The sequence below is a fragment of the Electrophorus electricus genome, chromosome 9 (assembly GCF_013358815.1).
Source record: "Electrophorus electricus isolate fEleEle1 chromosome 9, fEleEle1.pri, whole genome shotgun sequence".
Lineage (NCBI taxonomy): Eukaryota > Metazoa > Chordata > Actinopteri > Gymnotiformes > Gymnotidae > Electrophorus > Electrophorus electricus.
In genome coordinates, this window is record NC_049543.1 from 17,827,130 (window position 1) to 17,854,890 (window position 27,761).

Sequence of the window (27,761 nt, forward strand, 5' to 3'; positions counted from 1 at the left end):
CTTAATGAGATGACAGTAAAGTGTTCCTACCCTCTTCCCCTCATCTCTTTAACCCATGAATGTCTGCTAGGAGTGATCATCTTCACAAAATTGGACTTGCGTATAGCTTACAACCACATACGCATATGTGAGGGTGATGAGTGGAAGACAGCCTTCATCACGACACGAAGCCATTATGAGTACCTAGTAATGTCATATGGGTTATCTAATAGTCCCTCAGTTTTCCAAGCTTTTATGGATGAAATATTTTGAGATATGATAGGCAAGTTCTTGATAGTATACATAGACGACATCCTTGTGTTTTTCCAATCCGAAGCAGAGCATGTGGATCATGTACTGGCCGTCCTGACGCGTCTCCAACAACATCACCTGTACGCGAAAGCCAAGAAGTGTGAGTTCCATAGGAACTGCGTCACTTTTCTAGGGTGTACCCTCAAACCAGGAGTCCTTTCCATGGACCCTGATAAGGTGACTGCAATCCAAAATTGGCCTAAACCTACCACCATCAAGGAACTGCAACAATTCTTGGGTTTTGTAAACTTCTACAGGAGGTTCATTCGGGGGTTTGGTAACATAACTGCTTCCTTTTTGGACCTCCTCAAGAAACAAGGCAGACAGCAGCTTCAGTGGACCATGGCCATGGATCAGGCCTTCCTGACTTTAAAGGAGACCTTTGTTTCGGCACCCATTCTCCATCAGCCTGATCCTTCTCTTCCCTTCATTGTGGAAGTGGATGCTTCTGAGGTAGGTGTGGGGGCAGTCCTGTCACAAAGACAAGGCACCCCACTTCAACTGTACCCTTGTGCTTTCTACTCCCGGAAACTACAGCCCACGGAGAGGAATTATGATGTAGGAAACCAAGAACTTCTCGCAGTCAAACTTGCCCTAGAGCAATGGAGACACTGGTTAGAAGGGGCTGAACATCCCTTCTTGGTATATATGGACCATCGAAACCTAGAGTACCTACAGTCAGCTCAACGACTCAACCCAAGAGATGCTAGGTGATCGTTGTTCTTCTCCCGGCTTTACTTCACAGTGTCCCAGTTCCAAGAATCAAAAGGTGGGTGCCTTGTCATGCATCTGTGACAAGGGAGAGATCAACCCGTATCCTGAGACCATCCTGCCAAATAGCTGCTTCCTAGCTCCCATTCGGTGGGGCTTCCAAGACGACCTAGAGAATGCTCTAAAGGATGACCCTCAGAGGAACATTACTAGAATGGGCTCATATGACCTTATGTAATGGACATCCCGGTATTACACGCACCACACGCATGTTGTCCCGTAAGTTTTGGTGGCCCTCCCTTCCTGATGATATGCGGGATTATATAATGTCTTGTGTAGTCTGTGCCCAGTCACACAACCCTCGCACTGTCCCTGCTGGGAAGTTACAGCGCTTGCCTGTGCCACATCAACTCTGGACTCACATCGCAACAGACATCATTACAGACTTACCTGCCTCTGATGGAAGTACGGTCATAATGATGGTGGTGGATAGGTTTTCTAAGATGTGTTACCTCATTCCTTTTCCTCATTTGCCTACAGCCTTGGAGACAGCAGAGGCCAAGTTCTCTTATGTATTTCACATATTTGGTCTACCAGAAGAGATTGTGTCTGATCATGGTTCCCAGTTTACATCACAAGTCTGGAGGCAGTTTTGTAAAAAGTTCATAACTATGAACCTCTCCTCTGATCACCATCCCTAGTCCAACAGGGAGGTTGAATGTGTAAACCAAGAAGTTGAAAGGTTCCTCTGCAAATACTGTACCTCACAAATGGACTGGCACAAATTCCTCCCATGGGCGGAATATGCCTGCAATTCGCTCACACACTCCTCTACTTGACTCACTCCCTTCCGATGTGTTTATGGTTATCAGCCAGCCCTCTTCCCATGGGATTACTCCCCCACTGACATACAGGCTTTAGATCAGTGATTTCTCTTGACCATGTGAGGTCACCCACGTCGACTTGCAGAGGGCTTTACACACCTGCCAAACATTTGCCAGTTGTCACCGTAACCCCAACCTACAACTATATCCTGGTCAGAAGGTCTGGGTCTCCACTCTCAACATGAGGCTCAGACTACCCAGCAAGAAATTAAGCCCAAGGTACATCGGTCCCTTCAAGGTGCTTCAACAGATCAACCCCATATCCTACAAGCTACAGCTTCCCCCCCAGGCATAGAATGAATCCCACCTTCCATGTGTCTCTGTTAAAACCTGTGCGCTACAGTCCTGTGTCTGTAGCCACAACCACCATCAACCCTGCCCCTGTGGATATCGTTGAAGAACCGCCCTATGCCATCCATGCATTGTTGGATTCCCAGAGACGTGACGGGGTCCTTCAGTATCTCATTGATTGTGAGGGCTATGGAGCTGCTCACCCAGATCATCTCGGCCCTCGGGGCCATGGTAGGTCCAGGACTCCCCATTCTCAGGTGTCCGGTGCCACCCGTCAGATGGGCGGGTACTGTTATGAACCACAGGAACAACCCTCAGCCCCACACAGCCACACCCACTCGCACACACCCCTGATCTGACTCACCGGAATTCTAGCACACACCTGATTCCTGGTCCTGGTCATTATCACCCCCTTTATAAGCTTCCTTTGCCTACACGTTGTGAAGTATTGCTTAACCTATGTGGTGTACCGAGCGTTTCCTTATCCTGAGTGTTTTCCTGGTTATTGGTTCCTGCCTGCTTTCTAGACTTCGACTCCTGCCTGACCCTAGAACTATCTGTCTGGTAGAATGCATTGTGTGCAGGCCGAATGAATGTGTCAAATTCTTGGATATGTCACATTCTTTGTGTGAACAATAAAAGCAAAGCAATAAAAGCAACTGAGTGGTCACAAATAGCTCATTTTCATGAATGGGCACTATACACTGAAAGTCAGAATTGGCTATAATTGCCTTTAAACAATACAATAAACGTATGTGACCCTTTTCTGCTTTTCTCTTGAAATTTTCTGTAGACATTATGCAGACATTTGCAAAGTCAACGAGGTGTTCTCCCTAGATGTTCTATGTAATTGAATCTTGGAATTATTGACATTTTCAAAGTGTTATTTTAAGATGAAATGTATATTTACAGAATTGGTCAAACACTTTCATGCAGAACAACTTATATACTTATCATTACGACAGTACATGCACTCCCTGGGAAGCAAACCCATGGCACTGGTATTACTACCTCCATACCCTATCTGGTTCTGTTATGAACTAGAGGCAACACTACCTTATATCCAGGACTGAAACCTTGTTTTTTCTTGAGTGTAATCATGCCTACATGTCTGCACACAACTGTACCTGTTGTTCTGTATTTAAACCCATGTCGGTGTGTGCGTCACTGTCGGTCATTGTCTCTGTTCACATTGCTTTCATTCATGTCCATGTTCACATTGTCAATGCCTGTGTTCATGATTGCTGTTTATGTTATGTGTGAGTGCCACTGATGTATGCATCTTTCAATAAACGTCTGTCACCGTCAGGAGAGTCTGTGCATCCTGCTCCGTGCCCTGTGGTACTCGAGCCGTTACACAAAGTTTACCAAATTCTCTCCAGGACACCAGGCTCAGGTCCTTGTGCATGCTGAGACGTTTTTTTTCTTTGTCTTTTTACCCTGCCTTATAACCATCCACAGGTGCACCACTTTAGTAACCACAGGTAAGTAACGTAATCTGGAACCCCCCTGAATGTCAGTGTCTGTCCCTAACTGTGTGACCATAACCATACCTAATAGTTGTACTGTTTGTAATTCAGTTTTTTGACACAGAACATTAATGCTTTTGAATCTGTAAATAAATGTATGTAAATATTACAACTTGTCCAGTTATGAATCACCAAAACTTTGATTTAAAATGTTTTATTTGCTTAGTGATTTGTAGAATGAATGGTACAGAACTATATAGAATGAGTTTTACATAAACGCACATACCATATATTCAATACCATACAATAAAACTGCACTACAAAATACTCAGATCTTAACAAGTGAGAATATCTTAATTCTAAAGTAAATATCTAAAATTAAATACCTAAAATTTAGAAATTTCTCATTTACAGATTGTTGTAAGAATATTAAAATTTGTAACATATTTCTAGAAGTCATTTTATAAAGTAATTTTATTAATTATCTGACCATACTGGCAGATAATTTTTGATATATGTATTTAAAGGGTGCCTACTTCAAAAAATATAAACTGTAAGACATTCACTATTTGTATAACAAGAACAGTTTTAATATGCACTTTTCTTTTGCTATAATGTCCGTTACACCCCAAGAATGTCTTATGTTGTATTTATGTTTATTTTTAATAAGTGTGCAGCCCTTTTATCAACCTGGTTGTGTCAAATGTGCTATATAAATACAATTTTCCTTGCCTTTCTTTATGAAGTCAGAAGTTGTCTGGGTGGAAAAATGCCACCTATTGTTAAAAAAAGATATCAGTAAATGATGTCATCTTGCTATAAAATCAGTAATGTAGGTAAGAATTGAAAAGGCCAAAGCAAAGCAAACATTATTCAAGTTGTATAATAGGTTTGGAACCCTGTTAGTCAAATTTAGACATGCCTGGGAGTTATTTTAAAATATGAGAAAATTACTAAATGCAATTTATGAACAATTTATGAACAGTTCTTGCACTCTGAACATAGTGAAATGTCCATAAATTACAATACATTTTGTTCTATAAGAGAAAGCTTATAATTTTTTCCAGATTACTGATTGATGTGTTTTTACATATAGAGCTCTCCACATATAACATATTTCAGTCTTTAGGCTTTGTAGTTCTTGTAAAACATCCTTTACCATTAATTAAAAATATCAGTCACCCAGATTTACAGGGCAGATAACCAAAGGGCTTGAGTTGGTTTCACCTTGCTTAAGATGAGGGCTAAAATAGGGCAGAATTTCATCTTCAAATACACAGCCAGTAAAAGAGTAAATGTGAGCCTTGGCTCCTATATCATAGAAGGAGACCAGCTCCATTTGTTGGTCTACAAACACGCCCACTTTCTGAGGCTTATCTTGAAGCAAGAGTGGGATTGGAGAGTCTTCCAGAGCTGCGTATTGATCCCCATTGTAATGCACGATGACCCAGTAGCCTTGGCTTGGTTTAAGGGACAAATTCCCCTTTCTGTTGGCCTTCTCCTTTGCTACCCCAATATCCCAGCCTTGTTTGTCACTGACATCCACTACCCAGAATGACTTGTCCCTGGGCAGCTGATTCAGGCCCAAAATACTTGCAAAGACATCAAACCTGTCAGAGCTGTCAGGGACAGTCCTTCTCTCTCCAGTGTCTTGGACTTCTCTCATATCATCAGACACCAGAAGCTGAGCATTAGAAGTGTTGGGATCCAGTGTCACATCCACTGGAAAGCAATAGTTAACATGTATGTCAGGTGAAAAATAAGTGGCAAAGTCATTTGATTATTCGCTATTTACAGCAGCAAAGGGGCCTAGGGAAGAAATAGAGCACTATTTAAGAGAAAATAGTCAGTGACACTGGTTAAAATAGCTGGTTAAAGTAATATGTCATATGATCCAAATGGAAAAGATAGCACTAAAAAATGTTCATATCTGTGTATATCTGTGACCCTTCCTTAGCATGCTAACATTGTTCTTGGATGCAGTGCAACAGTGTCCGAACAAATATATTATTGTGGGTATATTTTTTCTTTAATGGTTTATTAATTTTTAACAGCAAGATATGACTGAAGTAAAATAGTTTTATATTCCCATTCAGTGGTTTACTTAATTTTCAGCTTTTTAAGTTATCATTTGAATACATTTCAAAGTAGAGATTGCCCAATACCCTTTGGCCATAGATATAGAGAAAAATGTTTGAATGAAACTTAACTAGTGTTTTATTAAACATTCAGCCAACATTTAATAAAACAACAACAGAACGGAAATATGAGAAAACACTTCAAAAATCAAACAAACTGGCTACTCCTAATATACCAATGACCTTGCGTTATTGGCAGCCCACATTCTATGCTATTCATGCCTCCAGTTCCACACATTAGAATTCCTATGTGTATAAATTATTCCTGTGTCTAGGCTAGGTGGATCATTGTTATTGCTGTGTTGGTGTTACTGGCCCAGGTCTGCCGTATATGTTTTCATTAAACAGCTTTTTTATTCTGGACTTTATGCTTGCTTCCTGCCCCTTTTTGCTGCAGCCTTTTTGCACACCATCAAAGAAGGAATATCTGAAGTTGGAAAAGTACAATGGACTGAAAAGAACAAGGTTGTCTCAGTGGTGACAGAGGCACTTTGGGCAGTGACCCATAACCTGGAGGAGTGGGTCCAACAGATGCCAGGAATGACAACTTTAGCCTCAGTCCAGAAGAGCAAAATCCTACGCAATAGCAAAACTACTGTGCCACACTCTTAAATTCCCAGGTCTCTGGTAGAAGGCCAGAGTGTAAAGGAAATTATATGGACAAGAATGTTTCGAATATATGTATATGCACACCTTTTACCACATAAAACATTCAGCCTGCATACACTGTATTCTACCAACCATATAGTTCTTAAACGGCTTTGATAAATCAAAAAAGCTGTACAGTAGGTCCATTTATCTAAAGAAGCAGTTATGGCAATTATTACTTTTAGAGCTGCTGTTGTTGCTTTTCCAATTGTCCTGTTTTAATAGAAGAAACTGAGCAACAGTTGATCCTTTGTGGATTACTTGATATTAGGAAGAGTTTACAAATCTTTTCTGGTGGTTTAGGGTCTCTATATAATGGCAGAGGACACTCTAGGAATTACTCTAGCACACTCTTTTGTGATATAATTATATAATGTCTTTTAATTCTTACCAGAATACTTCTTAATCCTTTCAATTTCTACAAGGCAAATGGGTAAAGAGAGAATTATAGATCTTACATGTATGACAAAGCATATGTAACAAATAGCTAAACAATGGAAATTAGAAATTATGGAAGTTAGAATTTTTTTTCCCTCACCAATGCTGGAGAGCTTGTTTAGCTCAGTCTCAGTGTCAGTTTTCATAATTTTCACCAGGTTCCTCATAGTGCCAAAGGTCAAATGTGTATCCATTGTGACATTAGTCCAGTCTTTGCCACTTTCTGATGCTGGGACTGTCTGGAGATAATTCTGAGAAAACAGATTACACCATTGAAGTTACTACAACACACAGTATGTCATAACATCTTAATGACAAGGGCATATGGGCTCATTTATCAGCTATGACACAACCAATACACAGCAAAAACAAAAAATAATGCTATACATGCATATACTTTAATTTGAAAAACATGAATGCCTATTTTTCCAGGTTTAATCTGTTTTTAGAAAACATTATATTCCAATTGTAGGTCACAATCACAATTGTGGGACTTGTGGTTGGTTGCTGACCTGTAGGAAGAAAATGTGGTCTTCTTCCTCTGTGCTTGTTTGTAGTTTATAGATGATCTTTTTGAATTCAGTGATCTCTCGCTGCAGCTCCTCTGACAGGTCCTTCAGTTCCCTTTCCACATGACATGCCTTTTCCTCTAATGGACCCAGTGCCTCCTGCTCTGCCTCCCCCACCACCTTCCTCACAGCTTCAAAAATCTCTTTTATCTCTTCTTTCTCTCGCTTAATCAGAGCCTGTAGAGATATCACCAGCAGAGGGTGTTAGAACTGTTGTTCAGATTTTTCTTTCTTTTCACTACACCAGTTATTACTCTTTTGTTGTCCCTTGTATTTGAATTAATGAACAAGAACTTATGAATAAGAATTACATTAAAGTATAGGTCTGTTCAACACATAAAAACAAAATAGGCTATGCAGTGTGAACCACTAATATAAATTATAAATTAGTTTGGAAGACACACCAGGCACTTTTCTGTTGAATGTTGAAACTCTTTCACCTTCTCCTGATGGTGCTGCATTCTCTGTTCCATGTTTTTTATCACACTGGCTAGTATTTTCTGTAAGTAAAACAAACAAACCATTGGACAATTTCCCTCTTCTTTGGAAAATCTGATTCCATCCATCTACATGAAATCCAGTAGTATTACATTAGACCTAACTTGATTATAGCATGGAAGATATATGATGGTTATTACCTTTCTAGAGACACTTTCATTTTCCACAGATGTCACCTCTGTCCCTTCCTTCACACACAGGCTGCAGATGCACTTGTCATTCTGAATACAGTAGAGCTCCAGAGGCCTGCCATGGACCAAGCATGCCCGCTGGTCTAGATCCTTCACTGGAGCCACCAACTTATGACCTTGTAGGCGCAACTTGGTTTGGTGCCCCTTTAGATGATAATCACAGTATGACATCAGACATATCAGACAGGATTTGGTTGCTTTACACCTGCCATTGTTAGGGCACATGTCACAGGTGATCTCATCTGGGGCTTGAACTTTTGAACCCAAGCCATGGATTTGGCGGTATTCCTGCAGGATAGATTTGAAAATAACATTTATTGCGGGATTTTCCAATAGGGAATGCTTGCACAGAGGGCAGGCTCGGGTATTCTCCAGGTGGTGGGACAGGCATTTCTTGCAGAAAGTGTGGCCACAAATAGAAGTCACTGGCTCATCCAGCATATCCATGCAAATTGAGCAGGTGAGATGATGAGGGATGAATGTATCTTTCTGTAAAGCACCAGAATCTGTAGTGGATGTAATTGAGGAAGTAGCCATGTTGAAGATCTGCCTTAACCTTAATTGTGATCACAGGCGTGGTTCACTTCAAGTCAACATAAAACAGAATGGTTAAAGACAATGGTTAGGACTGAACATCTCAGCAGTTTTATAATGGCATATCAATAAAGAATTCAAATATAAACAGATTCATATTTTGGTACTAGCAATGAATGCAATGGAGAAAAAAAATAAGCTGAACAACCTTTCTGTAATTAGATAACTCCAATAATAGATAGATACATAGACAGACAGATAGTACAATTAAACCTACACAGATAATCACAATAAGTATTAAACTTTAGATAGATAGATAGATAGATAGATAGATAGATAGATAGATAGATAGATAGATAGATAGATAGATAGATAGATAGATAGATAGATAGATAGAGTGAGAATACTACAGGAATATAAACTTTACTTGCTGACTGCCAAATAATGTGCTCATCTTTACAAACATTCAGTCTTCAATCATTTGTATAACCACCTGGTAACAGACTGAAAAATAAACTCACACCATAATGCTAACAAAGTAAGATTTACCTTATTAATTCTTTTATGCTTTCCTTTCCTTTTCCCCCCCTCATTCTCTTTCTCTCGCTCTCTGCTGTCTGCTGTTTTAACTCTCTCCTTTGAGTTTCATTTCCATTTAAGTTTCATTTCTTCCAAAAGACAAATTACTTCCGTGTTCCTTGTTCAAAAAGGTCTGTATTTGCATACATTTTCATGGATATGTTTGTACTGTTCATCACAGACTGAACAACTGGATGTTAAGTGGTGGAAACGGACAAGAGAACACAAAAGGTTTTAATAATAATGGTTGTTGGTATACTAAGATAGTAATACAGGGAACAAATTGTTCATGTGGATTCATGAACGCTTTTGCATGAACAATCCACTTTTCTGGTCGGACAACATAGCATGCTGATTCAGCAGAGTCATTTGGGAAGTGTGCAAGTCATCAAAGCTAAGGTTCAACATTCAAAATAAAGAACAATTAATGTATTATATACTAGTCATGGGAGTAACTTTGCTTTGATTAATACTCAGGACAAGAATGCTGATTGGGTGTTGCATTCCCCATAACAAATTAAATCTTCAGCAGACACGACAACTGAAAAGAAATCAACATTGGGCCTGAAAGGAAGGATTTTATGGCCAGCTTTGTCTAAAAAAAAATTCAGTAAGAAAAATAACATTTAACAATTGTTAAATGTATTCATTTTTTATTAATAAAAATTACATATATATTTTAATAACTAAAATGCTATTTCTTCATATTGTTTTTTATCACGTTTTCTGTTTTAAAATCTACTAAAGAATGTGACGGCCTGAGTGCCGTAGGGCGCGGAGCAGGACGCACAGACACCCTCGACTTTGACGGACGTTTATTGACACATAACGCATATGACGACGGCACTCACACTTAACATAAACGGTTCAAATGAATACACGTAACACTGGCATGAACACTAACACTGGCAACACGAACATATACGGTTAACATGAATACACGTGCGACTAGCAACACAAACAATGACCAGCGCCGATGCACACACCAACAGGGGCACACACACAGACGCACAGCATTAAACCAGGTGCAGGCGTGTGCCATCATGGGGGCGTGGTTACAAACAATACAAAGTGACTCCTACTGCACGCGGAGGGCCGTACCACGTGACCAGTGGCAACGGGAGCGTTCCGTGACAAAGAAATTTATCAGGATGTTTATTTTGACAACATTTTATTCGGTATTAAGTGTTGTTATAATCACAATGCTAAGCTAACCAAATAGATTTTTTCCACATGGGCTTAGTGTCGTGTCTCCACATACTGTTAACTGCAATAAGCTGATATGAAAGATTTTATAAAATATATTTAGTACACTTTCAAATGTGGTGGCGACATAATTAGCCAATCCAGAAAGTAGTAAGGGAAATTATGACTATAGTATTAGTTAAGCAACAGATGTGCAATATTGATATATAATAAGCTTGTTAGCTGCCAAACAGTGGAGCTGTATTTGGCTTTCAGTGTTAACACATTTCTAGTTAATTTATCTTAAATGTGTCACAAAGTGACTTACAAATTGCAACTAATAGTTAACCTATGGCTAACCTTAGGTTTACTAACAGCTTGCTTTAGTTTCCCATGTGCTGTTTATCGTTTACTGTGAAGGTCAATTGGGTATTACCAAATAATCAGCTTTTCGTGCAAAACTACCAAGAATTGAGCAAAAAGAGGAAATAAATAAATGCACTGGAATTGAATATTTGTAGCATTAATATACAAAAATATTAAATAAATTAACCTGGTCAAATTATATACCTCACCCCCACCCCCACGCCCCCACCCTGCTTATACATCCTGCCTCCCCTTTGGCAGCCCATGTAAAACTATCTAGATTAAGTAAGCACTGATCTTTATGTATGATAATCTAAGATAGTTTCATTTTCATTACTAAAGTCCACTGGGATGGCTAATACACAGAGGTGTGTATTAATTAATGCTCTACATTTACTTAAGTAACTTTTTGAACAAATTCTACTTTTAAAAAGTTATTTTAAAAGAGGGTACCTTATACTCTTACTCTAGTACATTTGTGAGGTCAAACATTTATATATAATTTTTTTTTTTTCTTTTGACCACATGCAGGAGCAGTTGTTAGCTAGGCAACATAGGATATCTAGCTAGCTATCTGGTCTTATTAATTGGTCGCCTAATTGCAAGTTAAATATAACAAACTGTAAGATGTCTTATAAGGTACCTTTGGCAAGAGCTTGGAACATTCCCAGAAACTGTACTAATCACAAAGTGATCACCAAGTCCAATGCGATACTTGTGGTTTATGTTATATGCACAATATTTTGCTGATACAACATAAAACAGCCTGTTTATTATGTATTTTTGCAGTTTTCAGGATTCCCTAACCTATCTTATTTGCATCTACATGTATGGCATTTAGCAGATGTGATCTACACAATTGATTTTAGCTGATTACTTGGAACAAACAGTTTATAACTGATTACACTCACATATTATGTATAGTAGGCCGATGGAAAATCGTAAAATCAAAAAGTGGACCTCCTCTGTTTTGCTGGACATCGAAGAAGGACGTTTCTGATACCACATAATTTGTGAATTTCATACACCTGTACTTATTGTAAATCTATGCCTGAGAGAGACATCTTTAAAACAGATTTGAATTCAGTGTAAAAGAACGAGGACCACGTTATATATATATGTTACTGAGCCTCATCCCGTCTCAGCTGCCTTGGCTACTCCTACTACCCCCTGATGTCCCCTGCTGTAGCCCACAACACCTCCACCCCAGCCAATTACTCTCTGTTTTCCTTAATGGGCATTCTCCTGTGGGATATCATGATGTTACTGAGACTCCACCCATCTCAACTACCATGGCTACTCACACCTCCCCCTATTGTCCCCTGCTGTAGCCGACCCCACCTCCACCCTAGCCAACCACTTCTCCATTGCCCTTAATGGACGTTCTCTTGCAGGTTGGGTCTCCGACACATGCACACCTCAGAGCAAGACTGGGACCTCTACAAATTTGAGCTAGACATCAATTGCTTATTTTTGATTTTATTATTTTATTTTTCACTTTAAGCTGTTATTATTGTGGTGACCATTTTCGGCAAGAGGAGGATGCGACCCCCCCCCCCCCCCCCCCCTTTGAGTCTTGGTTCCTCTCAAGGTTTCTTCCTCATGCTCTAGGGAGTTTTTCCTTGCCACTTGCACTTGGCTTGCTCACTGGGGGCTTGGACTTGGACATTTGTAAAGCTGCTTTGTGACAACATCTATTGTAAAAAGCACTGTGTAAATCAATTTTGAATACATTTTGAATTTGAATTTGAATTAATAAGGTCATGCATTATTAATGAACCCTGGCCATCAAACAGGGCACTGCAAAAAAGTCACATGTTTGCAGTTGTTCTGCTTGCAACATTACCTGAAAAACAGTCAAAAGAGATTTTACAAGAACAGAAAATTTAGTGGCTACAGCTGACTTAACAATATGTCATCTTAACCATGGATTTCTGCTTGCTTACAAGGTCTCCTAGAATAGCATCAAATAAGAGGCAAATTGCCATTAGCTCAGAGCTGTCCATTACTGTATGAATTGATCAAAGAAGCCATCCAAGATGCTCGCAGATGAACAAACAAACAAAATATAGCAGGCTAGATGTCTGGCCATGTCAAGGAGTCCAAATCTTGTGTGAAAAGTGTTGGGACCCGATTATGCCTGCTATTGAGATACCACAACTTAAGGATTCCAGATTCCAAGATATAGAGTTGTGCAGTGTGAGCAGTAGCACAATTTGAAAAGTTCAAGTCATGTAATGTGCGCAAGGCAATAGGGAAGCAGCAAGTCCAAAAATCTTCAACTATCAGTAATGGTTTCACCATAGAAAAGTACTGCAAATTCAACACTGAAGAATGTGGGCACCAACCCCACTACCTCTCTCATTTGAAACAAGCACACCACTTTTGAGCTAATTCCATTTGAGCTAACTCCCCAACTGAGAGCACATCTTTGGGTATTGGACAAAAGCTAAAGACTCGACACAATGCTTCTTGTTGAAATCCAGAATTAGCTCTAAAAGTTTTCTATAGCTAGGAATTCGAAAAAGCTTCTCTGGAAAATGTATGAATAGATCTCAATGCTTCTGACATGTTATACAAACACTATATAATTTGAGCTATGTCACATCTGGCAGTCACTGTCTCTAGCTGTCTCTTTGTAATAAGATAACCAATGCTTACCGAATACTTTTTCATGGCTTCAAATACTTTCAAGAATGAAAACTTCCAGAGATCTGTAGCTAGCCACATTGTCACTGTAAATTTGACACATTTATTTCACAAACTGAGCACTAAGTTGCTCTTTAACAACAGCTTCTGTGGTTTTGAAATTTAATTCAGTACTTGGCTGCAGACTAAACATTTGGAGGACTGAGTGATAGGTATCAACTTGCACCTATACTCAGTCGAAAAGTGCATTTATCCTTGTGCATGCCATGTCTACAGTTTCACCAAATTGGGCCCGCTGCCACTGCATTGAGGGCTCAAGAACTGCAAGCAAGTCACTGTTTAGGTTAGTAGGTCAGAGCATGGTGTTAGCAATACCAAGGACATGCGTTTGATCCTTGTAAGGGACAAGAGTCCTTTGGCTCATGAACAACCCCTGGCTGACAAACAGAACACTGCAAAGAAGGTACCTGCTTGCAGTTGTGGTCCTTTCAACAGTGCTTAAAAATAATAGTCTACTAAGAGATGTTCCAAAAATGAGTCTCTGATGCCAAGTTCTCAATATGCAATTTTATCTATGGATTTCCTCTCACTTACAGATTTTGGAGGTCACCAAGAAAAGCATCAGATCAGAAGCAAATAAGTGTTAGCTCAGGGCTATCGATCACTGTGTGAGGCTAGATATCTGGCCATGTCAGGGAATCCAAATCCTTAGTGTGAAAAATGCTGCGACCCTGTTATCACTAGCAGTGAAAACAGCTTTGAGCTGCAGCCAGTCAGAGCACAAGATATGGGGTGAAGGGAAACCTGAGGCATGAATTGTTTAACATCAATAACCACCTTGTTTTTTGCTCTGCAATTCAGCTCAAAAACATTTGATGTTTGTGATGGTGTTGTTGGCAAATCATAATTTATTTATTCATTTCCTTTTTTCCGTGCTTGTGTTTAGGTATGTAAATATTTATGATTAATATTATTTATAGTCTATTATTTCCCACTTTGATTCTATGCTATATAGGTAAATATATTACTTAAATGTGGAAAAAAACCAACAACTTGTATTCCTGTCACACAGCAGTGTCATCTCACCTGTTATTGGTGTTTTTCACTTTTTCTTGCTGCAAGCTATTTTAAAATGTTGGGTTTTCTATGATTTGGCCGGATTTGGTGCACTTCTTGCTAGAATTATGTAATTGCATGAAGATGTGCATGGTGATGACCTTGGGAAAGTTGAAGTTAGGTAAATCGCATTGATGTCCTGGAAACAAATTACTATGTGTATCATATGTGGGAAGATCTGGATACTTTGACCAATGATGTACACATAGCTTAATGCAATGCTATCTATCTCACCTTTGTTATGGCATTTCCTCACCTTTTCTGGCTGCAAGCTATTGTAAAATGCTGGGGTGTCTCGACCAGATCTGATGCAAGTATTATTTATTGCCAATATTATCTAAGTCCCTGAAGTTATGACAAACTGAATACTGATGAACCTGGAAAGATTTCTAGAGCATTGTAGTCCTAGAAACAAATGACCATCAATAGACATAATAAACAAGGTAGGTTTAACTGAATAAGCACAGATAGGAAAAAAATGCACAGCTATCCTTTACTAAAATTCTACTAATGACCAGGAGTATTGAGCTCACTAGAATAACAACCCTAACAAGGCAACCAAGCAAAACTTAATGTACATAATTTATGATGGATAAAAGCCTACTGGGCTAGGCTAATACAGGAAAGAGAGTAAAACCAAAACATTAAAAAAGACTGTTTTAAGCAACATCTGGAGATGACCAATGGGGTAATCTTCTTATCAGCCAAACAAGACCAACAAAAGAAACTTATTAATCAAACTAAATTAGTGATGCAAGCATAATTGAAATCTAAGAGGAGAATCAGGGGAACAAGTGACAGCCATTGTGTGTAAAAGGGGGAAATTAATTATAGGACTGATGAAGGCTGTATTACAGATGAGAGGAAAGAGTTAATTAATCTAATTGGATTAATAAACTATTTTAATATTGATACCAGCTGGAAACATAAAAGGGGAAAATACTGGTTCTTACGACTCGCTGGCACTTGCCCCTCGCTGGCACTTGACTCTCTGGGGGGGGAACGATGACACAGGAGAAGCATGTGTTCCATTGAAGTCATCCGGATAGTGCTGAGAGAATGAGAGTGTCCCTCTAACTTGGGACCACTGGGTTGTCATGCTAGGAGAGAGGGTCAGTCTTTCATCCAACTCCAGGATGAGTGTCTTTGCCTGTAAATCTTCTGATGGCTCTGAGAGAGAGAGTACTGTTTTCTTTAAAATCATTCTATATGGAAGTGCATAAGTGATGAAGGCCAATGAGCCATAGGCCTTCACAGGCAGGTCTTTCCAAATAAGTACTTTGGGTTCCTTACCGGCAGCACAATGGAACTCCAGTCTTATTCACCCCATCTAGATGAGAAGAACCAACAGCAACAAAAAAAAAGATTCAAATTAAAATATGTTTAAACAAACAAAGATAAACTACAGTCACAGATTCACTTTAATACATATCCCCAATCACTCTGTTTATATCACTGCTCCTCTGCACCAGAATACTATTCACTATGTGTACTACGTGTTTTACTATGAGCCACAAGTGCTATCACTGATATACCAGCAGGCTTCAACACCAGATTATTTTTTCATCCACTATCTGATGGTGTGGATATCCCATCAATGGAAAGTTAGGGTGTTCTGCCCCACCTGTTATAAGCAGCTGACCAGATGTGTAATAGACAAAAAGGTGCACAAGGTCTTGGACATCAACACCAATCTGCTGCTGATAGAGATCCACAGGTGCACTGTCACCTGACACTCATGTCTACCAGTCAGACTGTCTGAGGCCAGCTAGATGTTTTTCGCAAAGGTAATAAAAAGATAATATAGTCAAAGTCAAATTTATTTATATAGTGCTTTTTACAACAGCCATTGTCACATGGGAAACAGCAGTTTTCTTTTAATCATAATCTTAATTCAGTGGGAACATGGCTGGGATGCCAAATCTCACTTTTGAGCCTCCTGGAATTGTCATGGTCTTAATTCAACAAAACACTAACAAAGGTGCCTATCTGATGACCCCTGAGAAGTGCTCATGATGTTGTGATTGGCTGGAGTGAAGATAGTAAGCAGGGCCCTATGTGAAGGTCTAATGATTTTCTAATGGCATAGGATATTTAACATGTTATCCTGTGTATATATACAATAAATAATGCATTAATTTTAAATAATTTTATATAAATTCTAAATAATTTTAAATAAAGTGTTTATAAAGTCTTTTTACAAAAAGAATTTAATAGTTTAAAAATTCATTTATTAATTATGGACTGACCTCTTATGCGCTGGGGGAGGTAGGTGTTACAAACCACAGGAACAACCCTCCGCATCGCACAGCCATGCCCACTCACATACACCCTCGATTTGACTCACCAGAATTCTAGCATACACCTGATTCCCATTCCCCTCATTACCACCCCCCCTTTATAAACTTCCCTTCCCTGTGTACACATTGCGGAATATTGGTTTACCTATGTGGCGTACCGAGCATGCCTGCTTTCTAGACCTCGACTCCTGCCTGACCCTTGGATTCCACCCGGACGCTACCCCGTGTTTAGATCCTGGACCGACCTGACCATGATTCCCTGTCTAGTTCCATGAATTAGTTTGTTTGCTAAAATAAAACCTCTAGCATTTGGATTCTCTTCTGTGTGTGTGCAATCCTTACAGAATACTTCGCCTATCATAGATCCAGCACAAGTACAAAACAGACTGGCCCAGCAGGAGGTCTCCATGGCTGAGCTACGTGAAACTGTTCAAAGACTTTCAAACGTGGTTCTTACCATGACTGCTGTGGCTCCCTCACCATCTCTCATGGTTGCTCAATGCATTCCCGTTGTCGTCCCTGATTGGTTTAATGGCTCCCCGGATTGATGCAAAAACTTCCTGAAGCAGTGTTCCATGTACTTTTCCCATTATGCCACGCAGTTTATCACCAACAAGGACCATGTACAATTTGTCTTATCACTACTGACTGGTGGGGCAGGTGCATAGGAAACTGCCCTCTGGGATAGCCAAGACCCAGCATTACAGTCAGAGACAGAATTCTACAATCTTTTCAAGGCTGTTTTCAATCATCCTGCGAGTGGAAGAGATCCCGGAACTCCCTGTAGTCCTTATGGCCGATGGTACCAGTGTTACTCTTTACCTTGGTGGATTCTGGTGCAGCAGGGAATTTTTTGCATGTTGGGTTAGCTACATGACTAGGAATCCCTAGACTTGCCTTAGATCCCCTGCTACGGGTTAATTCCTTTAATAGCCAACCTATAGGTGAGGGTGTAGTCCAACAAAAAACTGTCCCGGTAACACTGTTTCATTGTGAGTCAATTCAATTTATGCTTCTACCCATGTCCCGTGACCCCATTATACTGGACTTTCCCTGGTTGTCTACCCATGACCCTAGTATCTCTTGGTCCATGGCTGAACTATTATCATGGAGTAAACACTGCTTTCAGAACTGCGTGTCTTTGCCAGTCTTCTCCACTACAGTTGAGAGCCCAGAGACGCCAGCACTCTAGTCTATCCTGCCACTCTATAGACCCTTCTCGGACGTGTTCTCTAAGGTTAAAGCGACTAAAGTCCCACCTCATCGACCTTGTGACTGTGCTGTAAAACTCCTTCCTGGGGCTCCCCTACCCCAAAGATCTAAGCCTTACCTTCTTTCCCGGCCAGAGGAGGCGGCTATGGAGGCGTACGTCGCTGAGGCACTACAACACGGTTTCATTCAGCCCTCCACTTTCCATGCATCGATTACCAGGCCCTTAATGAGATGACAGTAAAGTGTTCCTACCCTCTTCCCCTCATCTCTTTAACCCATGAATGTCTGCTAGGAGTGATCATCTTCACAAAATTGGACTTGCGTATAGCTTACAACCACATACGCATATGTGAGGGTGATGAGTGGAAGACAGCCTTCATCACGACACGAAGCCATTATGAGTACCTAGTAATGTCATATGGGTTATCTAATAGTCCCTCAGTTTTCCAAGCTTTTATGGATGAAATATTTTGAGATATGATAGGCAAGTTCTTGATAGTATACATAGACGACATCCTTGTGTTTTTCCAATCCGAAGCAGAGCATGTGGATCATGTACTGGCCGTCCTGACGCGTCTCCAACAACATCACCTGTACGCGAAAGCCAAGAAGTGTGAGTTCCATAGGAACTGCGTCACTTTTCTAGGGTGTACCCTCAAACCAGGAGTCCTTTCCATGGACCCTGATAAGGTGACTGCAATCCAAAATTGGCCTAAACCTACCACCATCAAGGAACTGCAACAATTCTTGGGTTTTGTAAACTTCTACAGGAGGTTCATTCGGGGGTTTGGTAACATAACTGCTTCCTTTTTGGACCTCCTCAAGAAACAAGGCAGACAGCAGCTTCAGTGGACCATGGCCATGGATCAGGCCTTCCTGACTTTAAAGGAGACCTTTGTTTCGGCACCCATTCTCCATCAGCCTGATCCTTCTCTTCCCTTCATTGTGGAAGTGGATGCTTCTGAGGTAGGTGTGGGGGCAGTCCTGTCACAAAGACAAGGCACCCCACTTCAACTGTACCCTTGTGCTTTCTACTCCCGGAAACTACAGCCCACGGAGAGGAATTATGATGTAGGAAACCAAGAACTTCTCGCAGTCAAACTTGCCCTAGAGCAATGGAGACACTGGTTAGAAGGGGCTGAACATCCCTTCTTGGTATATATGGACCATCGAAACCTAGAGTACCTACAGTCAGCTCAACGACTCAACCCAAGAGATGCTAGGTGATCGTTGTTCTTCTCCCGGCTTTACTTCACAGTGTCCCAGTTCCAAGAATCAAAAGGTGGGTGCCTTGTCATGCATCTGTGACAAGGGAGAGATCAACCCGTATCCTGAGACCATCCTGCCAAATAGCTGCTTCCTAGCTCCCATTCGGTGGGGCTTCCAAGACGACCTAGAGAATGCTCTAAAGGATGACCCTCAGAGGAACATTACTAGAATGGGCTCATATGACCTTATGTAATGGACATCCCGGTATTACACGCACCACACGCATGTTGTCCCGTAAGTTTTGGTGGCCCTCCCTTCCTGATGATATGCGGGATTATATAATGTCTTGTGTAGTCTGTGCCCAGTCACACAACCCTCGCACTGTCCCTGCTGGGAAGTTACAGCGCTTGCCTGTGCCACATCAACTCTGGACTCACATCGCAACAGACATCATTACAGACTTACCTGCCTCTGATGGAAGTACGGTCATAATGATGGTGGTGGATAGGTTTTCTAAGATGTGTTACCTCATTCCTTTTCCTCATTTGCCTACAGCCTTGGAGACAGCAGAGGCCAAGTTCTCTTATGTATTTCACATATTTGGTCTACCAGAAGAGATTGTGTCTGATCATGGTTCCCAGTTTACATCACAAGTCTGGAGGCAGTTTTGTAAAAAGTTCATAACTATGAACCTCTCCTCTGATCACCATCCCTAGTCCAACAGGGAGGTTGAATGTGTAAACCAAGAAGTTGAAAGGTTCCTCTGCAAATACTGTACCTCACAAATGGACTGGCACAAATTCCTCCCATGGGCGGAATATGCCTGCAATTCGCTCACACACTCCTCTACTTGACTCACTCCCTTCCGATGTGTTTATGGTTATCAGCCAGCCCTCTTCCCATGGGATTACTCCCCCACTGACATACAGGCTTTAGATCAGTGATTTCTCTTGACCATGTGAGGTCACCCACGTCGACTTGCAGAGGGCTTTACACACCTGCCAAACATTTGCCAGTTGTCACCGTAACCCCAACCTACAACTATATCCTGGTCAGAAGGTCTGGGTCTCCACTCTCAACATGAGGCTCAGACTACCCAGCAAGAAATTAAGCCCAAGGTACATCGGTCCCTTCAAGGTGCTTCAACAGATCAACCCCATATCCTACAAGCTACAGCTTCCCCCCCAGGCATAGAATGAATCCCACCTTCCATGTGTCTCTGTTAAAACCTGTGCGCTACAGTCCTGTGTCTGTAGCCACAACCACCATCAACCCTGCCCCTGTGGATATCGTTGAAGAACCGCCCTATGCCATCCATGCATTGTTGGATTCCCAGAGACGTGACGGGGTCCTTCAGTATCTCATTGATTGTGAGGGCTATGGAGCTGCTCACCCAGATCATCTCGGCCCTCGGGGCCATGGTAGGTCCAGGACTCCCCATTCTCAGGTGTCCGGTGCCACCCGTCAGATGGGCGGGTACTGTTATGAACCACAGGAACAACCCTCAGCCCCACACAGCCACACCCACTCGCACACACCCCTGATCTGACTCACCGGAATTCTAGCACACACCTGATTCCTGGTCCTGGTCATTATCACCCCCTTTATAAGCTTCCTTTGCCTACACGTTGTGAAGTATTGCTTAACCTATGTGGTGTACCGAGCGTTTCCTTATCCTGAGTGTTTTCCTGGTTATTGGTTCCTGCCTGCTTTCTAGACTTCGACTCCTGCCTGACCCTAGAACTATCTGTCTGGTAGAATGCATTGTGTGCAGGCCGAATGAATGTGTCAAATTCTTGGATATGTCACATTCTTTGTGTGAACAATAAAAGCAAAGCAATAAAAGCAACTGAGTGGTCACAAATAGCTCATTTTCATGAATGGGCACTATACACTGAAAGTCAGAATTGGCTATAATTGCCTTTAAACAATACAATAAACGTATGTGACCCTTTTCTGCTTTTCTCTTGAAATTTTCTGTAGACATTATGCAGACATTTGCAAAGTCAACGAGGTGTTCTCCCTAGATGTTCTATGTAATTGAATCTTGGAATTATTGACATTTTCAAAGTGTTATTTTAAGATGAAATGTATATTTACAGAATTGGTCAAACACTTTCATGCAGAACAACTTATATACTTATCATTACGACAGTACATGCACTCCCTGGGAAGCAAACCCATGGCACTGGTATTACTACCTCCATACCCTATCTGGTTCTGTTATGAACTAGAGGCAACACTACCTTATATCCAGGACTGAAACCTTGTTTTTTCTTGAGTGTAATCATGCCTACATGTCTGCACACAACTGTACCTGTTGTTCTGTATTTAAACCCATGTCGGTGTGTGCGTCACTGTCGGTCATTGTCTCTGTTCACATTGCTTTCATTCATGTCCATGTTCACATTGTCAATGCCTGTGTTCATGATTGCTGTTTATGTTATGTGTGAGTGCCACTGATGTATGCATCTTTCAATAAACGTCTGTCACCGTCAGGAGAGTCTGTGCATCCTGCTCCGTGCCCTGTGGTACTCGAGCCGTTACACAAAGTTTACCAAATTCTCTCCAGGACACCAGGCTCAGGTCCTTGTGCATGCTGAGACGTTTTTTTTCTTTGTCTTTTTACCCTGCCTTATAACCATCCACAGGTGCACCACTTTAGTAACCACAGGTAAGTAACGTAATCTGGAACCCCCCTGAATGTCAGTGTCTGTCCCTAACTGTGTGACCATAACCATACCTAATAGTTGTACTGTTTGTAATTCAGTTTTTTGACACAGAACATTAATGCTTTTGAATCTGTAAATAAATGTATGTAAATATTACAACTTGTCCAGTTATGAATCACCAAAACTTTGATTTAAAATGTTTTATTTGCTTAGTGATTTGTAGAATGAATGGTACAGAACTATATAGAATGAGTTTTACATAAACGCACATACCATATATTCAATACCATACAATAAAACTGCACTACAAAATACTCAGATCTTAACAAGTGAGAATATCTTAATTCTAAAGTAAATATCTAAAATTAAATACCTAAAATTTAGAAATTTCTCATTTACAGATTGTTGTAAGAATATTAAAATTTGTAACATATTTCTAGAAGTCATTTTATAAAGTAATTTTATTAATTATCTGACCATACTGGCAGATAATTTTTGATATATGTATTTAAAGGGTGCCTACTTCAAAAAATATAAACTGTAAGACATTCACTATTTGTATAACAAGAACAGTTTTAATATGCACTTTTCTTTTGCTATAATGTCCGTTACACCCCAAGAATGTCTTATGTTGTATTTATGTTTATTTTTAATAAGTGTGCAGCCCTTTTATCAACCTGGTTGTGTCAAATGTGCTATATAAATACAATTTTCCTTGCCTTTCTTTATGAAGTCAGAAGTTGTCTGGGTGGAAAAATGCCACCTATTGTTAAAAAAAGATATCAGTAAATGATGTCATCTTGCTATAAAATCAGTAATGTAGGTAAGAATTGAAAAGGCCAAAGCAAAGCAAACATTATTCAAGTTGTATAATAGGTTTGGAACCCTGTTAGTCAAATTTAGACATGCCTGGGAGTTATTTTAAAATATGAGAAAATTACTAAATGCAATTTATGAACAATTTATGAACAGTTCTTGCACTCTGAACATAGTGAAATGTCCATAAATTACAATACATTTTGTTCTATAAGAGAAAGCTTATAATTTTTTCCAGATTACTGATTGATGTGTTTTTACATATAGAGCTCTCCACATATAACATATTTCAGTCTTTAGGCTTTGTAGTTCTTGTAAAACATCCTTTACCATTAATTAAAAATATCAGTCACCCAGATTTACAGGGCAGATAACCAAAGGGCTTGAGTTGGTTTCACCTTGCTTAAGATGAGGGCTAAAATAGGGCAGAATTTCATCTTCAAATACACAGCCAGTAAAAGAGTAAATGTGAGCCTTGGCTCCTATATCATAGAAGGAGACCAGCTCCATTTGTTGGTCTACAAACACGCCCACTTTCTGAGGCTTATCTTGAAGCAAGAGTGGGATTGGAGAGTCTTCCAGAGCTGCGTATTGATCCCCATTGTAATGCACGATGACCCAGTAGCCTTGGCTTGGTTTAAGGGACAAATTCCCCTTTCTGTTGGCCTTCTCCTTTGCTACCCCAATATCCCAGCCTTGTTTGTCACTGACATCCACTACCCAGAATGACTTGTCCCTGGGCAGCTGATTCAGGCCCAAAATACTTGCAAAGACATCAAACCTGTCAGAGCTGTCAGGGACAGTCCTTCTCTCTCCAGTGTCTTGGACTTCTCTCATATCATCAGACACCAGAAGCTGAGCATTAGAAGTGTTGGGATCCAGTGTCACATCCACTGGAAAGCAATAGTTAACATGTATGTCAGGTGAAAAATAAGTGGCAAAGTCATTTGATTATTCGCTATTTACAGCAGCAAAGGGGCCTAGGGAAGAAATAGAGCACTATTTAAGAGAAAATAGTCAGTGACACTGGTTAAAATAGCTGGTTAAAGTAATATGTCATATGATCCAAATGGAAAAGATAGCACTAAAAAATGTTCATATCTGTGTATATCTGTGACCCTTCCTTAGCATGCTAACATTGTTCTTGGATGCAGTGCAACAGTGTCCGAACAAATATATTATTGTGGGTATATTTTTTCTTTAATGGTTTATTAATTTTTAACAGCAAGATATGACTGAAGTAAAATAGTTTTATATTCCCATTCAGTGGTTTACTTAATTTTCAGCTTTTTAAGTTATCATTTGAATACATTTCAAAGTAGAGATTGCCCAATACCCTTTGGCCATAGATATAGAGAAAAATGTTTGAATGAAACTTAACTAGTGTTTTATTAAACATTCAGCCAACATTTAATAAAACAACAACAGAACGGAAATATGAGAAAACACTTCAAAAATCAAACAAACTGGCTACTCCTAATATACCAATGACCTTGCGTTATTGGCAGCCCACATTCTATGCTATTCATGCCTCCAGTTCCACACATTAGAATTCCTATGTGTATAAATTATTCCTGTGTCTAGGCTAGGTGGATCATTGTTATTGCTGTGTTGGTGTTACTGGCCCAGGTCTGCCGTATATGTTTTCATTAAACAGCTTTTTTATTCTGGACTTTATGCTTGCTTCCTGCCCCTTTTTGCTGCAGCCTTTTTGCACACCATCAAAGAAGGAATATCTGAAGTTGGAAAAGTACAATGGACTGAAAAGAACAAGGTTGTCTCAGTGGTGACAGAGGCACTTTGGGCAGTGACCCATAACCTGGAGGAGTGGGTCCAACAGATGCCAGGAATGACAACTTTAGCCTCAGTCCAGAAGAGCAAAATCCTACGCAATAGCAAAACTACTGTGCCACACTCTTAAATTCCCAGGTCTCTGGTAGAAGGCCAGAGTGTAAAGGAAATTATATGGACAAGAATGTTTCGAATATATGTATATGCACACCTTTTACCACATAAAACATTCAGCCTGCATACACTGTATTCTACCAACCATATAGTTCTTAAACGGCTTTGATAAATCAAAAAAGCTGTACAGTAGGTCCATTTATCTAAAGAAGCAGTTATGGCAATTATTACTTTTAGAGCTGCTGTTGTTGCTTTTCCAATTGTCCTGTTTTAATAGAAGAAACTGAGCAACAGTTGATCCTTTGTGGATTACTTGATATTAGGAAGAGTTTACAAATCTTTTCTGGTGGTTTAGGGTCTCTATATAATGGCAGAGGACACTCTAGGAATTACTCTAGCACACTCTTTTGTGATATAATTATATAATGTCTTTTAATTCTTACCAGAATACTTCTTAATCCTTTCAATTTCTACAAGGCAAATGGGTAAAGAGAGAATTATAGATCTTACATGTATGACAAAGCATATGTAACAAATAGCTAAACAATGGAAATTAGAAATTATGGAAGTTAGAATTTTTTTTCCCTCACCAATGCTGGAGAGCTTGTTTAGCTCAGTCTCAGTGTCAGTTTTCATAATTTTCACCAGGTTCCTCATAGTGCCAAAGGTCAAATGTGTATCCATTGTGACATTAGTCCAGTCTTTGCCACTTTCTGATGCTGGGACTGTCTGGAGATAATTCTGAGAAAACAGATTACACCATTGAAGTTACTACAACACACAGTATGTCATAACATCTTAATGACAAGGGCATATGGGCTCATTTATCAGCTATGACACAACCAATACACAGCAAAAACAAAAAATAATGCTATACATGCATATACTTTAATTTGAAAAACATGAATGCCTATTTTTCCAGGTTTAATCTGTTTTTAGAAAACATTATATTCCAATTGTAGGTCACAATCACAATTGTGGGACTTGTGGTTGGTTGCTGACCTGTAGGAAGAAAATGTGGTCTTCTTCCTCTGTGCTTGTTTGTAGTTTATAGATGATCTTTTTGAATTCAGTGATCTCTCGCTGCAGCTCCTCTGACAGGTCCTTCAGTTCCCTTTCCACATGACATGCCTTTTCCTCTAATGGACCCAGTGCCTCCTGCTCTGCCTCCCCCACCACCTTCCTCACAGCTTCAAAAATCTCTTTTATCTCTTCTTTCTCTCGCTTAATCAGAGCCTGTAGAGATATCACCAGCAGAGGGTGTTAGAACTGTTGTTCAGATTTTTCTTTCTTTTCACTACACCAGTTATTACTCTTTTGTTGTCCCTTGTATTTGAATTAATGAACAAGAACTTATGAATAAGAATTACATTAAAGTATAGGTCTGTTCAACACATAAAAACAAAATAGGCTATGCAGTGTGAACCACTAATATAAATTATAAATTAGTTTGGAAGACACACCAGGCACTTTTCTGTTGAATGTTGAAACTCTTTCACCTTCTCCTGATGGTGCTGCATTCTCTGTTCCATGTTTTTTATCACACTGGCTAGTATTTTCTGTAAGTAAAACAAACAAACCATTGGACAATTTCCCTCTTCTTTGGAAAATCTGATTCCATCCATCTACATGAAATCCAGTAGTATTACATTAGACCTAACTTGATTATAGCATGGAAGATATATGATGGTTATTACCTTTCTAGAGACACTTTCATTTTCCACAGATGTCACCTCTGTCCCTTCCTTCACACACAGGCTGCAGATGCACTTGTCATTCTGAATACAGTAGAGCTCCAGAGGCCTGCCATGGACCAAGCATGCCCGCTGGTCTAGATCCTTCACTGGAGCCACCAACTTATGACCTTGTAGGCGCAACTTGGTTTGGTGCCCCTTTAGATGATAATCACAGTATGACATCAGACATATCAGACAGGATTTGGTTGCTTTACACCTGCCATTGTTAGGGCACATGTCACAGGTGATCTCATCTGGGGCTTGAACTTTTGAACCCAAGCCATGGATTTGGCGGTATTCCTGCAGGATAGATTTGAAAATAACATTTATTGCGGGATTTTCCAATAGGGAATGCTTGCACAGAGGGCAGGCTCGGGTATTCTCCAGGTGGTGGGACAGGCATTTCTTGCAGAAAGTGTGGCCACAAATAGAAGTCACTGGCTCATCCAGCATATCCATGCAAATTGAGCAGGTGAGATGATGAGGGATGAATGTATCTTTCTGTAAAGCACCAGAATCTGTAGTGGATGTAATTGAGGAAGTAGCCATGTTGAAGATCTGCCTTAACCTTAATTGTGATCACAGGCGTGGTTCACTTCAAGTCAACATAAAACAGAATGGTTAAAGACAATGGTTAGGACTGAACATCTCAGCAGTTTTATAATGGCATATCAATAAAGAATTCAAATATAAACAGATTCATATTTTGGTACTAGCAATGAATGCAATGGAGAAAAAAAATAAGCTGAACAACCTTTCTGTAATTAGATAACTCCAATAATAGATAGATACATAGACAGACAGATAGTACAATTAAACCTACACAGATAATCACAATAAGTATTAAACTTTAGATAGATAGATAGATAGATAGATAGATAGATAGATAGATAGATAGATAGATAGATAGATAGATAGATAGATAGATAGATAGATAGATAGAGTGAGAATACTACAGGAATATAAACTTTACTTGCTGACTGCCAAATAATGTGCTCATCTTTACAAACATTCAGTCTTCAATCATTTGTATAACCACCTGGTAACAGACTGAAAAATAAACTCACACCATAATGCTAACAAAGTAAGATTTACCTTATTAATTCTTTTATGCTTTCCTTTCCTTTTCCCCCCCTCATTCTCTTTCTCTCGCTCTCTGCTGTCTGCTGTTTTAACTCTCTCCTTTGAGTTTCATTTCCATTTAAGTTTCATTTCTTCCAAAAGACAAATTACTTCCGTGTTCCTTGTTCAAAAAGGTCTGTATTTGCATACATTTTCATGGATATGTTTGTACTGTTCATCACAGACTGAACAACTGGATGTTAAGTGGTGGAAACGGACAAGAGAACACAAA

General features: G+C 40.0%; 2 protein-coding genes across 4 annotated transcripts; both read right to left on the reverse strand.

Annotated features, from left to right (window-relative positions):
• Window positions 1-4,339: 4,339 nt before the first annotated feature.
• On the reverse strand, window positions 4,340-9,270 carry LOC113585398 (E3 ubiquitin-protein ligase TRIM21-like). Of its 2 annotated transcripts, XM_027022853.2 has the most exons (7): window positions 9,212-9,270; window positions 8,078-8,711; window positions 7,844-7,939; window positions 7,383-7,616; window positions 6,971-7,121; window positions 6,824-6,850; window positions 4,340-5,368 (listed from the first exon to the last, which is right to left on the reverse strand). In XM_027022853.2, exons 2-7 carry the CDS (start codon window positions 8,663-8,665, stop codon window positions 4,821-4,823), a joined length of 1,644 nt encoding a protein of 547 aa, XP_026878654.1. In that variant the 5' UTR covers window positions 8,666-8,711; window positions 9,212-9,270; the 3' UTR covers window positions 4,340-4,820. The 2 variants fall into 2 exon arrangements, with proteins under 2 accessions (XP_026878654.1, XP_026878655.1); XM_027022854.2 differs by lacking the exon at window positions 6,824-6,850.
• A 13,360-nt stretch (window positions 9,271-22,630) lies between these two features.
• Window positions 22,631-27,561, reverse strand: LOC118241967 (E3 ubiquitin-protein ligase TRIM21-like). 2 transcript variants are annotated; one of them, XM_035529621.1, is made up of 7 exons: window positions 27,503-27,561; window positions 26,369-27,002; window positions 26,135-26,230; window positions 25,674-25,907; window positions 25,262-25,412; window positions 25,115-25,141; window positions 22,631-23,659 (listed from the first exon to the last, which is right to left on the reverse strand). In XM_035529621.1, exons 2-7 carry the CDS (start codon window positions 26,954-26,956, stop codon window positions 23,112-23,114), a joined length of 1,644 nt encoding a protein of 547 aa, XP_035385514.1. In that variant the 5' UTR covers window positions 26,957-27,002; window positions 27,503-27,561; the 3' UTR covers window positions 22,631-23,111. The 2 variants fall into 2 exon arrangements, with proteins under 2 accessions (XP_035385514.1, XP_035385515.1); XM_035529622.1 differs by lacking the exon at window positions 25,115-25,141.
• Between the last annotated feature and the right edge of the window lie 200 nt (window positions 27,562-27,761).

Bases quoted from the DNA above. Each gene is read 5' to 3' on its own strand.
- LOC113585398 (XM_027022853.2), bottom strand. From the start codon at position 8,665: ATGGCTACTTCCTCAATTACATCCACTACAGATTCTGGTGCTTTACAG. The intron at 7,617-7,843 runs GTGTGTCTTCCA...ATATCTCTACAG, and splicing joins ATTCAACAGAAAAGTGCCTG to GCTCTGATTAAGCGAGAGAA. The intron at 7,122-7,382 runs GTCAGCAACCAA...CTGTTTTCTCAG, and splicing joins ACCACATTTTCTTCCTACAG to AATTATCTCCAGACAGTCCC.
- LOC118241967 (XM_035529621.1), bottom strand. From the start codon at position 26,956: ATGGCTACTTCCTCAATTACATCCACTACAGATTCTGGTGCTTTACAG. The intron at 25,908-26,134 runs GTGTGTCTTCCA...ATATCTCTACAG, and splicing joins ATTCAACAGAAAAGTGCCTG to GCTCTGATTAAGCGAGAGAA. The intron at 25,142-25,261 runs GTGAGGGAAAAA...TTTGCCTTGTAG, and splicing joins AAACAAGCTCTCCAGCATTG to AAATTGAAAGGATTAAGAAG.